Genomic DNA, 13,458 nt, shown 5'->3' with positions numbered 1-13,458 from the left:
AGGCAGTGCTAGCAGATGGGAGGCAAGTTGCTGTCAAGAGGGCAAACGCTGCCACAATAATCCACGGTAACAGTCGTGATTTTGAGATGGAACTTGAAATCCTTTGCAATGTGAGACATTGCAATATCGTGAATTTGATAGGTTATTGTTCAGAGATGGGGGAGAGGCTGCTTGTTTATGAATATATGCCCCATGGTACACTGCATGACCACCTTCATGGAGGGCTTTCTCCTCTGAGTTGGAGCCTTCGTTTGAAGATCGCGTTGCAGGCTGCAAGGGGACTTGAGTACCTTCACAAGGAAGTTGCGCCTCCAATTGTCCACCGGCATGTCAAGACTTCAAACATTCTTTTGGATTCAGAGCGGGGAGCACGAATTGCAGATTTTGGACTTCTTACATCAAGTGAGAGGGATCTTGATCTTAGTGGGGACATGAAGAGTGATGTCTACAGCTTTGGCATTGTGTTAGTGGAGATTCTCAGTGGAAGGAAAGCTTTTGACAGAGATTATACACCTCCAAGTATAATTGACTGGGCACTGCCCTTAATTAAACAGGGTAAAGCAGCTGCCATAATTGATCGTTTTGTCACTCTTCCAAGGAATGTTGAGCCTTTGCTTAAATTGGCTGATGTAGCTGAGTTGGCTGTCAGAGAAGATCCTAGTGAGCGTCCTACAATGTCAGATTTGGTAAATTTGTTGCAGCAAATTGTGAAGGATGGACTGGTCTTGTGATCTTCAATTTGACTCCCTAAGTTTTGAGCAAATCCTATGAACAGATTAGCAAAACACTTGTGACAGCTTGTTAATTGAGTATAGCTATTTTGGCAACTGTAAATTAATGATCAACTTCTTGTACATGAGAATGAGATGCAATGCATTACTTAATATCCACAAAGTGAATAAGGTTCATTTTTTTTCAACTCTACATCTTGTTTCCTCAACATATAACAGATTTGGCCTTCCATTTAGCATTCGGCAACCACTCCTTCCTGTATTATGTTCAAGTTCCTAATCAGAGTACTTGATGATGAGTTTAGTACTGTTGAGGAGACATTTGTTTTTGGTGTGATCACATTTTTATCTCATCATTCTCAATTTCATTGAATGTCAACTTATCAGCCAACCACATATTTCATCCTTGACTACATAATGAATAACTGTCATCAAATTTGTGCTGTACATAATACATCTTTTGCTAGCAATGCTTTGAAATTTTCACAAGTTCATCTGTAAGCAGTGCAGCAGAACCAGTCCTATGCTGTGGGGAGGCCAAAAAATCTTATTATTTTATTGCTTTGTCTCTGATTAGCAACAGTAATAGATACGAATAGATTTTGCTCCATTCAGCTTTAACAGACTTACAAAATAGTTATGATCATTTTGCCTTTTCATGTCATCACTTTTGCCTAAGTTCTTTATCTCTATGATTTCCTCCTTCTACTTTACTGCTATTATGTTGGCACCATTAGAATAACTAGTAATTTCCGATGTCAGTCCACCCAAGTTGTTAATATAATAATATTTACATGTTTTAACTTTTGAATTAGAAGACCATGCCTGGGATAGCAAATTCCACCTATACATATTGACTGTCACAAACAGAGAAAGAGAAAGCAGAAAAACTAGCAGTACTGTAGATTTTCACTGGATTGCACTTCTTGACCTTTAGAAAACAAACTTGTACTACATATTTTGAGTCCAGCAACATTTCTTCTTTATCTCCTACTTGTAAGTAAACTTAGTGTTTTTTTTCTTTTTAAAATTTGCCCCTTCAGTTTTTTGGATGGGATTATATTTGTCATGCAGTGTGGAGTATTTTGAAGGTCCATTGCATAGGAGAAAAGATTTTTATGTTCTACCTTTTTATTGACTCTACCCTACTATGTATATTCTTCTACTCAATCACATTGCTTTAAGGGACCACCAAGGATTCAACTTAGATTTTCTTTATTTCCTCCCCCCAACCTTCCATGTCTCTCCCTCGATCACAGGCCTTTAATTTCATAGATGCCATCACTCATTACTTCTAAATGGTATAAGGGTTTCCCCTCTAATGTGTTCCCCTTTTTCCTTACTGCTTGCTGGTACAAGTATCTGGATTTTCTGGTTGACTATGATCATGAAACTTATCAGAAGCTGGAATTTCTGGATACACAACTGCTCTTGAATGATGAATGATTTGAACAAAAATAATAAAAAATCTGCATGAAACCTTTAGTAATAATTGCAATGCTTGCTTTCTCCTATGGGCTTTTACTGTTAATCATCCGCGAGTATATGATTAGCTAAGGCATTAATCATAATAATCTCCTATAAGCCTTTTTAGTAATCTTAATGAGGAATGCAGTTTATGACTGTAACTTCAGCATATGAAAGAGTTTTATTAGCCCCTAAACACACTTTCTTTCCAATCTGCCATTTTTTTTTACCTCTCTTTGAACTGTTTTTGCCATGGGATACACCTTTTTGGAGCATGAACAAAAGAAGCAATACTAATGAATTCACTATACCCACAGTCACAATGAATGGCTACAACCATCTAAACAGATATCACGATAATATGCATTTTTAGCTAGCTTCATTGAATCAAAACATTTAATCTGTGCATTTCGACTGTTATTATTCATATTCCAATCACTAATTTCTCAGAATTATGTCAATTATTTCACTTTTTCTTTCAAGTGGGAAGGACTAAAGCTTTGATCAACATCCTTCTGTTGACTTTTGCGTTTGCTTTCTACTTCTGTTCCTCTGGTTTTGTAGAGCTTTTTTAATGCTTTGTTTAAGTAGCTGTTTAGTTAATTAAATTAAAAGAATTTCCCAAGAGAGAGAGGAGACAAGGGAGGGGGGGGGGGGGGTCCGAATGAAAGAGGATGGGAGAGCATAGTCTGAGAAAGAGAGAGTCCAAGGTCAATCCAAACAGAAAAGGTGTTGCAACTCTTCCAAGTGCTAAAGATCTGTCTTCTGACAAAAAGAGAAGGATTCCCTCACTTGCAGTTTCTTCCAACCCCAAAAACGATAAAAATGTAGTAGTGCTTCCTGCTTTTCAAGTTTCAAGACACAACAGTTTAGTGCATCCCTTCTGTTATGTAGACTGTTCTCTTCTTCAATTAGGGAAAAGGAAAATGGAAATTTTGCAGCCTTTTGCGAAAATGTCACTAAGATACTCTCAGGTGAGCCTAAGAGAAAGCTTTTCTTTCCAAACCTCTTAGAAGATGGTAGCTATTCTTTGGCATATATTCGTAGTAGCAGCTAGCAGAGTAGCAGCTGGAGGTATTCGGTTCATCAATCATGGAATCAAATTGGAGATGTTAAGACCAAATTCCTTCGAAACTATTGTTTGGTCTTTGGCCCCACTGTGTACGTAATGGGTAGGGAATGCAAGGGAAAGCTGTAGAGAAGAAGATGGGACAAAGGTACATGAGAGGCATGAGAGAGAGGGGGAGATGTTCTTTCAACACCAGGTGTATAGGTATGGGAATCCAAGTCATCCAAGCACTTCCAGACAAATCAGTTTCAGAAGTGCAAAGAACCTTTGCTTTATGATCTAGAAAAGAGGAAAAAAGGATCCTAAAAACCAAACAAATAAAGGCTCGGTATCACTATTTTGCCTATCTCTTCTCTTTCTTTCTCTCCAACCTACAGCTTCCTTCTTACACTTTCTAGGTCACACAAAAACCTACCGCCTTCACTAAGTTTAGAGACAAAAGTAGGAAAAGAAGTGGCGTTTCAGGTGGAATGATGCCTTGAGCTTGTATTAGCTGCATGCCAAATTGCCAACTCAAAAGCAAGGGAAGATATGTTTCCGGGGAAAATAAAGGAGAAAAAGGGTGGTATGGGAGCATATATTGTCACCTTTAAGCCAGGTTAATTATGACTGATTAGAAGTTTATCCAAGAAATCTCCCTCTTTTCTCTTTCTGTTGACAAGATGACTCTTTTTTTTTTTCAGTATATATACAACTCCTTGCCTTCTTTCTCTGATGCATCTTCTTAACCTTAATAGTTTTTCTTCATTTTTTCTTAACTGCTCTCAAGTATATATATGTATGTATACTCATGCTTGAGCATCAACCTGCCAGCTGTGGTGCTTCGTCACTGTCATAGTCACCATTGTGCAGGCAGCACGTCATTTGGTTTTGGACCTTAAGAGTAACAGGAAATATTTTTTAAGTACCCAATATATAAACATATATTTATGCATCTACTTATTTGCATATTCATATCATCGTGCTTGCATATATTAACTGTTAAATGCACATTTTGTATGCCTGGCTCCCTGTATGCCATTTGCAAAGCCCATCAAGAGTCCGGTGGCCTTCGTGGATGGCATGCGAGGAGCCATGCATGCATTCTGCTGTCTTAACGGAGGGTGTGCTTCAATCTATGGTCAACCTAATGTCTGACAGAAGTTGGGATTTCCATAACAAAATAAGCGTTTTAGTCATAAACTCTGAAAACTTTGCAGGACCCAAGGTCACAGGTAAGATCTTCCAAGAACTCTTGGATTAGTTCTTTCTTTTTGGCTTCTGACCGGTTCTTTTCTCATCTTATGCTTCGGGAGGGAGAACTCTGATGCCTGGGCTGCAATTTCTGTTCCTCATTTCTAAGGTATGAAAATTACGAAACGAGTCACAATCCTGCACAGGAATAGCCACTGACTTAATTGGCTCTCTGGTTTTGCAAAATTTGTTTGTGGTATCTTTGCTGGTTGAGAATCTGGTAGTTAATTATATCGCAAAATAGCAAGGTAATTATATAGGAACAGGCACAAGAAAGTTATAACTAGCGAAGAATTCAAACTAAGAAACTACAATACGCGTTTTTTGTATATGGTGTGGAAACGGATATATTTCTATTTCTTTTCTTTGTACAGTATCGTCAGAACTGTATCGGAACTGTTTCAATAGTATACCAAACAATCAGTAGTTTCCCTACAGGAACAAAGAAAATACAAAGGTTCTCCCCAACCCCAAACGAACGAGAGCCAGCAAGTCAAGAATATGAACTAAGGGGGCTGCGCGAGCTTTCCATGCTTGAGGCTTTAGAGGAAATGCTGGGAAATGTGGTCTTCTGTCCTAACTTGATATTCATCAGATCATCAACAAGACCAGGCTGTGAAATTTGAACTCCTTCGATGTCGATGTCATTTGTCAACATTCTCACGGCTCTTGACATTTCTGGTCGGAGCTTGGCTGTTTCTTGAACGCAAAGGAGGCCCACTTTGACGAACCGAACCGCTTCTTCTTCAGGGTAGTTCATACCTACTATAGGATCTACCAATTGCAGAATGCTGTTAGTCCTGAAGGCTTCCCATGCCTGCACGTTTACACACATAAAGTCAACATGTCAGTAAAGTTATTCTCAGATAATATATGTATCTATGCTGAAAATGAATGAAATCTCTAGGTTTCGTGCATCAATGTTGGATTCACCGGTTACTTCCAACATCATTACCTTCTGAACCAAGTAACGTTCACCATGCTCTGAATCATAATTGACAACAGTCTGCCCGCTGATAATTTCCAAAAGTAGTACCCCAAAACTATAAACATCTGTTTTTCGTGTCAAACGTCCGCTGATGGCATATTCTGGAGCAAGATAGCCTCTATCTCATTTGCGATTGCAAGAAATCCCATTAGCCATGGTACTTCAAGGAGCATAAATATCCAACCATATAAGAGAGATTTATCAATTTTATGGGAAGAAACCAGCAATTTTCACTTACAATGTGCCCGCGACATGAGTACTAATGTGAGTAACATTATCTCTTAGAATTCTCGAAAGTCCGAAATCTGAAACTTTTGGTATCAAATTCTGATCCAGAAGTATGTTGCTAGCCTTAATATCTCTGTGCACAATGTGTGGCTCAACTTCCTCGTGAAGATAGGCAAGCCCTCGAGCAACTCCTAATGAAATAGCTCGCCTTGCTTCCCAACCGAGTTTGATCCTGTTTTGCTCTCCACCTATTAATCAAGAACATAGCAACCAAAATTGTCTAACAGAAATCTATTGATTTGTTCACTGTCTGATGAATTCTAGGCATTCTACATTGTTTAATACGTCAAATGGCATTTTATCAAATCAATTATTCATATAGGGGATGAAATTGATTAGAATATCAGACTAATAAACAAGTTTACCTAGTAAGATCTGCGCCAGGCTATTATTTTCCATGTAATTGTAAACCAAGAATCTGTTAGCTCCATCCACGCAGCACCCCTTAAGTGTAACAAGGTTTTCATGTTTAAGATTGGAAAGTGTAATTATTTCAGATACAAACTCTCTTTCCCCACGCATCGATTCAAGTTCAACCGAAAGCATTTTTACAGCCACGACAGTACCATTTCCAAGCAAGCCCTACAAGGACCCAATACTCTCATCAGCACTTTAAGAAAATTAACCAGAGTGTTTTGCTCAAGGCAAAGAAGTAACCTTGTAGACAGAGCCAAAGGCACCTTCTCCGATCTTGTTTGAAGCAGAGAATCCATGAGTGGCAGCTTTCAGCTCACTATAAGAGAAGACAGTAAAATTCTGATCATTTTCTTCTTCGGCTTCTGTATATGCAGAAAGAAGAAAACTAGTGTTGAATACAGAAGAAAAAAAATTCAATCTCCAACACCAAAACCTCTTAACCCGTTTGCATCAAAACAACATAATCAAAGGTACAAGAAAGAGATAAATACACCCAACATTTTACCCAGTCCTCCTCTATCGATGGCGGTGTCTGGTGCAGAAGAAAAACAATTTGAGAAACAGGAAAATAACTTCATGTCTTTGGCCTGCCTGGAAAACCTTGAACTTTGCCTCCCCCAGAAAAGCTCAATTCCAGAAGTAAGATGAACCCTTGAACTTTGCCTCCCCCAGAAAAGCTCAATTCCAGAAGTAAGATGTTTATGTTACTTGGAAAGGCAATCAGCTAAAAGGAGGAAACTCTACAGGTATGCAACTACTTAAGTACATTAAGACTTTGGATTTTGCGAACCCAAGTATCAGCTAAAAGGGAAAGAGGAATGAGAACACAAGCTTTATGCCTATGGATTTTGACTTCTAAAACGAGGACTTTGGAATGCTTATCCAGGGCAAATTTATAAGCAATTCTAAAAAATTACTACTAATTCTATTTTTTTCCAGTATAATTGGTTGAACAATAACGGACAAGAAACAATATGCAGTTGGCGGAGTCATATGGGTCAGAGATTACACTAACTTTTATAAAACCATATGAAATTAGACATTTAATATTCATTTCATACACATGAAATAACTCAATTTCACAAGATTGAAACAGGAAAAATGACCATCTGCATCAACCCGCCAATATAGACTTGTCAAAGTCGAGAATACCCAAAGCCATATACTATTTCAGAACCCATTTATTCTTTGGATTTTGGAAGCCAATCTAATTCAATTAATGGGAAAACAGGGTCCTTTCCATAATCTCTAGTTAATTTATTAACTAATGACTTCTATTAGAGAGGATATTGCTCGGAAAGAGCCAAACCCTGACCAAACGTGCAGAATCAATTACCGTCTGTGACTGTTGTTTGGCCCCCTTACTTATTAGTCTATACATTCTTTTTCAACTTTTGGTTAAGCTTACGAAACCTTATCTTAATAACAACTTAAGGTTGGAAATGCTTGAGTAACATTTATTACTCAGCAGGGGAGAATAAGACTACTGAGGTGTGAGTTTCTTCTACTGTTAAATGTCTATGAACCCAACGATACGGGTGCCCTGCCCTACTGAATTCATTATTAAGTCTGGCCGGATACCTAAACTTCATAAATTATTTAAGAGTTATTTTTAGGTATTATATCGGTTACAACATAATATTTAAAATGAATCTCTGAATTATTTAAAAAAATTTAACTAAATCTGTAATCTTTTATTACATACAATCAAGTCTTTATATTTTATTTTAAATCAATAAACTCTTATTATTAATAACTAACTAATTTTCATTATTTAAATTATTATTTGTCATTTTATATTCATATGACATTAACGTAACACTGATGTGAAAGATGAAAAATATTATATGATTATGTCATTATCTATAATATGTCAATATGTTCTATCAATATCATATGATATGTAATAAAAAATAAAAATTTATTTAAATAATTTAAAAGTTTTTAAAAATATTTTGTTAATTATTTAACGTCAATGAATTATTTACTATATGTTTATTGAATGCATCAAATATTCTCAGAGAAAGGGTATTTTGATTTCAAGTAAATAAGTCAAAGGCTTTGAAGAACATAGAGATGGACAATGATGGTGATCTAAACAGAAGTCCACATTAACCGTGTGTTTTGTATTATTCAGAGAGTGTCTCGAGGGACATCAAAACTTCTAAAATGTTGATGAAGATCTTTACAACTCATGCGGTCGGAGGTTATTGAATGATAGGGCAAAGTCTTGGAGGATTCTAAGCTAAGCCTCGTTACTTGAGGGTTTTCTAATTTCAAAGCCCATGTGTTACGGTTCCTGCCGGTGGTCATTAGCCTGACTTGTTCAAGTTTTCTTTGCTTTTTTGTCTGAAACGGTATGCAAAGCTTAGGATTAGATTTAAATTGCTTTAGAAGTTTTACCGGATGAGCTGCTTGTAATGTTGTTTCTAGAATCATGGTGTTCTTCAAACTTATAATGTTGATGTTCTGTTGTTTTTGAGTCAAAATAGTTACTTTGAAATTCAGTTTTACTTGGATATGAATGTTTCTTTCGGAAAAAAATATATGATAATTTCGTAAAATTAAAAAAAAAATCTTGAACTATGTTAAATTACATAACTGAATTTATAATTTTTTTATTGTATTTAATTAAATCTTTGTATTATTATTTGATTATAACTACAAATTTAATATGAATAAAAAATACCGATTTGATTAAGGTTTTAGTTAATTATTCTATGTATGCTGTCATCCATGTGAACAAAACCTAGACACTTTAATCCTTCTTATTTCAAATTATTGTATCACAAATCCGATTTTAGAATTTTATTAAATTTTAACTCTTTTTCTTTTTTTGTCAAATATTGAATCTTATTAAATATTAAAATGAAATTTATTAAGTTTTGAAAAGGATCATAGTCAAATTTTTAGTTAAGAGAACATTTGTGTTCTAAAACATTTATGTAATATTAGATATAAATTTTTTTAACAGTTGACTAAAAGTGTTAACAATCAAAATAATTAAAAGATCAAAAACATCATTTCGAAACAAAAAAAAATCAAAATATCTTTTAAAATATTTTGAGAGAATTTTTTAATTTCACCTTGTATATATATATATATATATATATATATATATTTCTTTTGCCATTTTATCACAAGTGTTCATGAGTCAATTTCAATTTACACTTTTAAAAATTAAACCAAGTTTAGATTTGATTTAACCACGTTCCCTCATTTAGACCACTTTAAAATAAAATTATTATTGTAATATTAAAATAATATTTTTATCATATGTTTTAAAATTAAATTAAATAAATATTTTATTATAATAATATTTGTTAACAAACCCGGTATAAGTCTAAAATATCCTGCCCAAGACCCAGCCCAAATTAATCAAGCCGTGTCGAGGCAAGGGAGACATGACAGCTTTATTTATTTTCTAAAAGGGCCGAAGGAAGGGAGGAATTGTCAAACTTGAGTTTTACATCACTCTACTCCCTAAAGTGTGAATTCAATTTTTGTGCTTATTTAAGCAATTGTTAAAACCAACTTGACTTCAATTATTAAAAGAATTATAATAAATAATAATATGACATATTAATATAATATGATAAAATAATTATATGATATATGATAAATAATTATTTAATTAATGATAAATAATTAATTATTAATTATAAAATTTTATTTAATTTAAAATAAAAATATAAAAATTTGAAAATATTAATTTTTTTTTTAAAAAAAAACCCCTAACCATCAACAAATTTGGAGGTTTATACGTAGTTTAATTCACATTCATCCGTTTGCAAGTAAATAGAGGGCAGGGAAAAGAAAGTGAGGATTGTATTTCGTCACTAGGCTGGAAGAACCAAAGGCCCAAAAGCAAAACAAAAATTAGTCACAAGAAAAAGATTCACTGATTTAAGAGGTCAAATTTTGGGTGCCCAGGGGTCTGATGCTCTGTTTCATTCACATTATAAAAATGTTCATCATCTTTTGATTTAATTATTGTATTTGTCATGCACCCAATCTCCAGCATTTAATCAATTATTGATGTGAAAAGCTAAGTTCGAAATTTGGAATCTCTTTTTCGCAGTTGTTTTTGTGATTGTGAGTGATCAGATAATGTTCTTTCGACCTCTAAAAACTAGCTTTGAATAGCATAACCCTGCCCCTGTAATCAATTCCTAGATTCAGAAACCAAATGGGTTTAAGTAAAGTTCAACTCTAAAACTGAAGAGGCCCAATCCCTTTTCACATTGCAAGTAGAACAGATTCTCAGATGTCAGAGCCCAGAGGCAAGCCCAATGATTGCCTTGCTGTTCAGTGAAAGATAGGTAACACAATTAAGTGTATTAAAAAGTCATTAGGAGTGATTGCATTGCTGTGTTCCATGAGTTAGCAGACAAACTTCTAGCCCTTGTTTTTTTCCATCGTTGTTGATCTTAACAGGCAAGGGAGCAGACCCTGGATTGGAAGCATATTTTAGGCTATTTCAAATTCCCATGTCTTGTATATCCAATGGCATGTGTCAGAGTTTCACTGCCATGTTTAAGCAGTTTCTGTTGGGGTGTCATGGGGCTCAACATCTCTTTGAGGAAACTTGCAAATTCTACCAGCTTTTTGCTTTATTGATAGAATTCAGTCTCAGAGACAAAGTTCAGTTGCAAAATTACCAACCTGGCCTGTTCTTTCCTGAGCCTGCAAGTTAGTTATCAGCTTCTCATGGCAAGCAATTCCCACCTTCGTTATGCCTGAGGAACTCGAGGGACAGAACCTATATTACTCTGACCTTTCATTTTTGTTGGAATTTTAATGTTTGATACAATTTCTTGTATAATAAATTTATACCAATTCATGATATATTATAATAAAAATTTAAAACACAAAATTATAATGAATTCTTGATAAATGATTTGATTACTTATATGTGACAATAAAATTAATATTAACCAACACTAAAAAAAATTTCGACTAAATTAACTATTAAAATTCAATTCACTCAGATGTCCTTTTGTATTTTTCTATGTAATCATTCAATAGGTGAAATCTTAATATTATTATAGATGAGAGAGGAGAGTTAGCTATACAAATTCCTAAGCTCAATCTTTATAAGATTTAAGATTTTTCACACAAATTTATATTTTTAAGTCCGCATATAATATTAGATTCTAACTAATCTTATTAAATTATATTATGAATTAATGTCATCTCTTTATCAAAATCAAATTATCTTAATCTGATTTTAATCAAATATAAAAATATAAATAACATAAATCCACATTTTGATTTTATAAAAAATCTAACAATCTTCCACTTGAATTACAATATTTATATTCAACAATACCACCATAAAATTTGTTCTCTAATTATTTGAAAAATATTAAAAAAAATTTAACCATACTCGTATTAATCACACATTTATATCTGACACTCATTCTAATTCGAAACTCCTTATTATAAAATTTTCATATATTTCAAGTCCATTTTCCAGGCAATGGATTACAAGATTTTGAAAGCTATAAAATAGTAGAACTAGGATTTTGAAGAATCTTTGAGTTACAAGTTGGCTACCAACAGGAACTTTAATGGTCGAAATTTACAAATGAATATTTTAACAGAGACCTTGACTGGGCACATTCAGGGGACCAAAGCACACAGCAGCAGCCAGACTCTCAAAGTCTCAACGCTGTAATGATGATGGTGTCTAAAATAAAATTGTACATTCAAGAAACGGAAATATTTTAAACCCCCTCTTTTTTCTGGAGTCATCCGTTTCCCGTTAGGGTCGTTATCAAATTACATATGGTGGGCCATTATATACAGAGAATTCAATTATTAATTTGATTTTTTGATATTTTGGGTAAGGTATCACAGTTTATGAATGACCTTGAGCAGGGGAATTGGTGACCTGCCAAAAAGATTGTGATCTCAAATATTACTTGTATTTTGTCAAAAGAAAATGAAGAAAAGCAGAAACTGAGGAAAGAAAAAAGCAGGAAAGCAAACCATGGGAAGAAGATTTAATATTTAATTGCAGGGATTTTATATGGGGTGTCTGCAGCCTCCAATTTGTGGAACAGGCCATGTTATGAAGATGGGCTCAAAGAGTAGTGGAGAGCACGTGGAAGCCATATATAAAAAAATACTGCTCTAATTTCAACTTTATTTGACTGGCTTAGACTCGCGATTTGATCCAAGAACATACCATTGAAAATGGCATAAAATCATTAAGGTTTCATAGTTTCCTGGTACTCGAAAATGGGGAATTTAATTGTCAATTGACTGATGCTGAGAGTTGATCCCTTTGGCGCCTCAATATCCTTGATTTGTCCCTTAGCCTCTCCTTTATTTTTGATCATTTTCTCACTTCTCAAACTCATCTAGAAAATCTTCCTTTCATCAGATATTTGCCCTTTTTTGACTTTGTCCTCCAATTTGTCCATATTTGAATGATTGAATAACCTCTATACTCCGAGAGAATTGCCCCAGGCTGACAGAACTGAACCAGTACAAAACCTAAAAAAGTGAATAGAGTAAAGAGTTTATATTGCTTAGAGTACTTCTCTTTTTTGGTTAAATAAGAATTTGCATTAACTAAAACAGAGACAGCTACAAAGTTCCCACATCTTGGTACAAAGAACCGCACAAACAAAGGCTGGTTCATCATGGGACAAGTTAAATTCTGAAGCAGCACCTGTTCTAGCCAGTGCATATGCTGCGCTATTGGCTTCCCTGGTGATAATATTAAGTCGACCCTCTTGAGAAGGTTCCTGCAATCACCAACAAATTGGGTTCAAGAATCTGTTTTTTTAAAAGAGTCATTCATAAACAATGGTTTTAACAGGCAGTGCCTCTAATTCCAACTCTAGTGAGGTGAGGTGATACCCAATTGTCTACCAAGATCAATCTCAGTAGAAGGGAATTGTAATCAACAAACAATTAATCTGGTACGTGCACTGCATGGGAGTACAATCTGAAACCCACCAAACTTAGGGTATTTTTGTCACGAAAGTACAAACTCTTGATAATAATACGAATAAAATAAATAGAAAAAATAAACAACAAAATAACAAAATAATATAAAAAAAAATTTAAAAAAACAGCAAAGCGGTTCACTTTAGCATTGTCTTTCTCTCTCTCCATCAATGGTGTTTTGGGTGGAGCTTTACGCAAGCCCATCATGCCCGTCTAAAGATTCTCTCTATTTTTCCCCTCTCTTCCATCTCCCTTTGTTTCCCATCTCTGTCTTTGGGTGAGAAACGAAAGGAAATACAGAA

General features: G+C 34.7%; 2 protein-coding genes across 3 annotated transcripts in view; one reads left to right on the top strand and one right to left on the bottom strand.

Annotated features, from left to right (window-relative positions):
• LOC110420679 (serine/threonine-protein kinase-like protein CCR1) overlaps positions 1 to 913 on the top strand; it is a 3,414-nt gene extending 2,501 nt beyond the window's left edge. Inside the window, exon 2 of the mRNA XM_021434055.1 lies at positions 3 to 913. Within this exon, the coding sequence (XP_021289730.1) occupies positions 3 to 731 (729 nt within the window). The 3' untranslated portion in view covers positions 732 to 913. The remainder of the gene's footprint in view (positions 1 to 2) is intronic.
• Positions 914 to 4,602: 3,689 nt separating this feature from the next.
• On the bottom strand, positions 4,603 to 7,255 carry LOC110420912 (putative serine/threonine-protein kinase). Of its 2 annotated transcripts, none has more exons than XM_021434317.1 (6): positions 6,692 to 7,255; positions 6,434 to 6,509; positions 6,142 to 6,358; positions 5,727 to 5,964; positions 5,456 to 5,606; positions 4,603 to 5,317 (listed from the first exon to the last, which is right to left on the bottom strand). In XM_021434317.1, the coding sequence occupies exons 1-6, from the start codon at positions 6,769 to 6,771 to the stop codon at positions 4,994 to 4,996; spliced, it is 1,086 nt and encodes a 361-aa protein (XP_021289992.1). In that variant the 5' UTR covers positions 6,772 to 7,255; the 3' UTR covers positions 4,603 to 4,993. The 2 variants fall into 2 exon arrangements, with proteins under 2 accessions (XP_021289992.1, XP_021289991.1); XM_021434316.2 differs by having other exon boundaries at positions 6,434 to 6,555; positions 6,699 to 7,254.
• Positions 7,256 to 13,458: the final 6,203 nt, after the last annotated feature.

Source organism: Theobroma umbraticum, unplaced genomic scaffold (assembly GCF_002168275.2).
Source record: "Theobroma umbraticum cultivar Fairchild unplaced genomic scaffold, ASM216827v3 scaffold_86.0, whole genome shotgun sequence".
In the NCBI taxonomy this organism is placed as follows: Eukaryota; Viridiplantae; Streptophyta; class Magnoliopsida; order Malvales; family Malvaceae; genus Theobroma; species Theobroma umbraticum.
The sequence above is the reverse complement of the archived record's forward strand: the minus strand, read 5'-3'. Positions and strand labels throughout refer to the sequence as shown.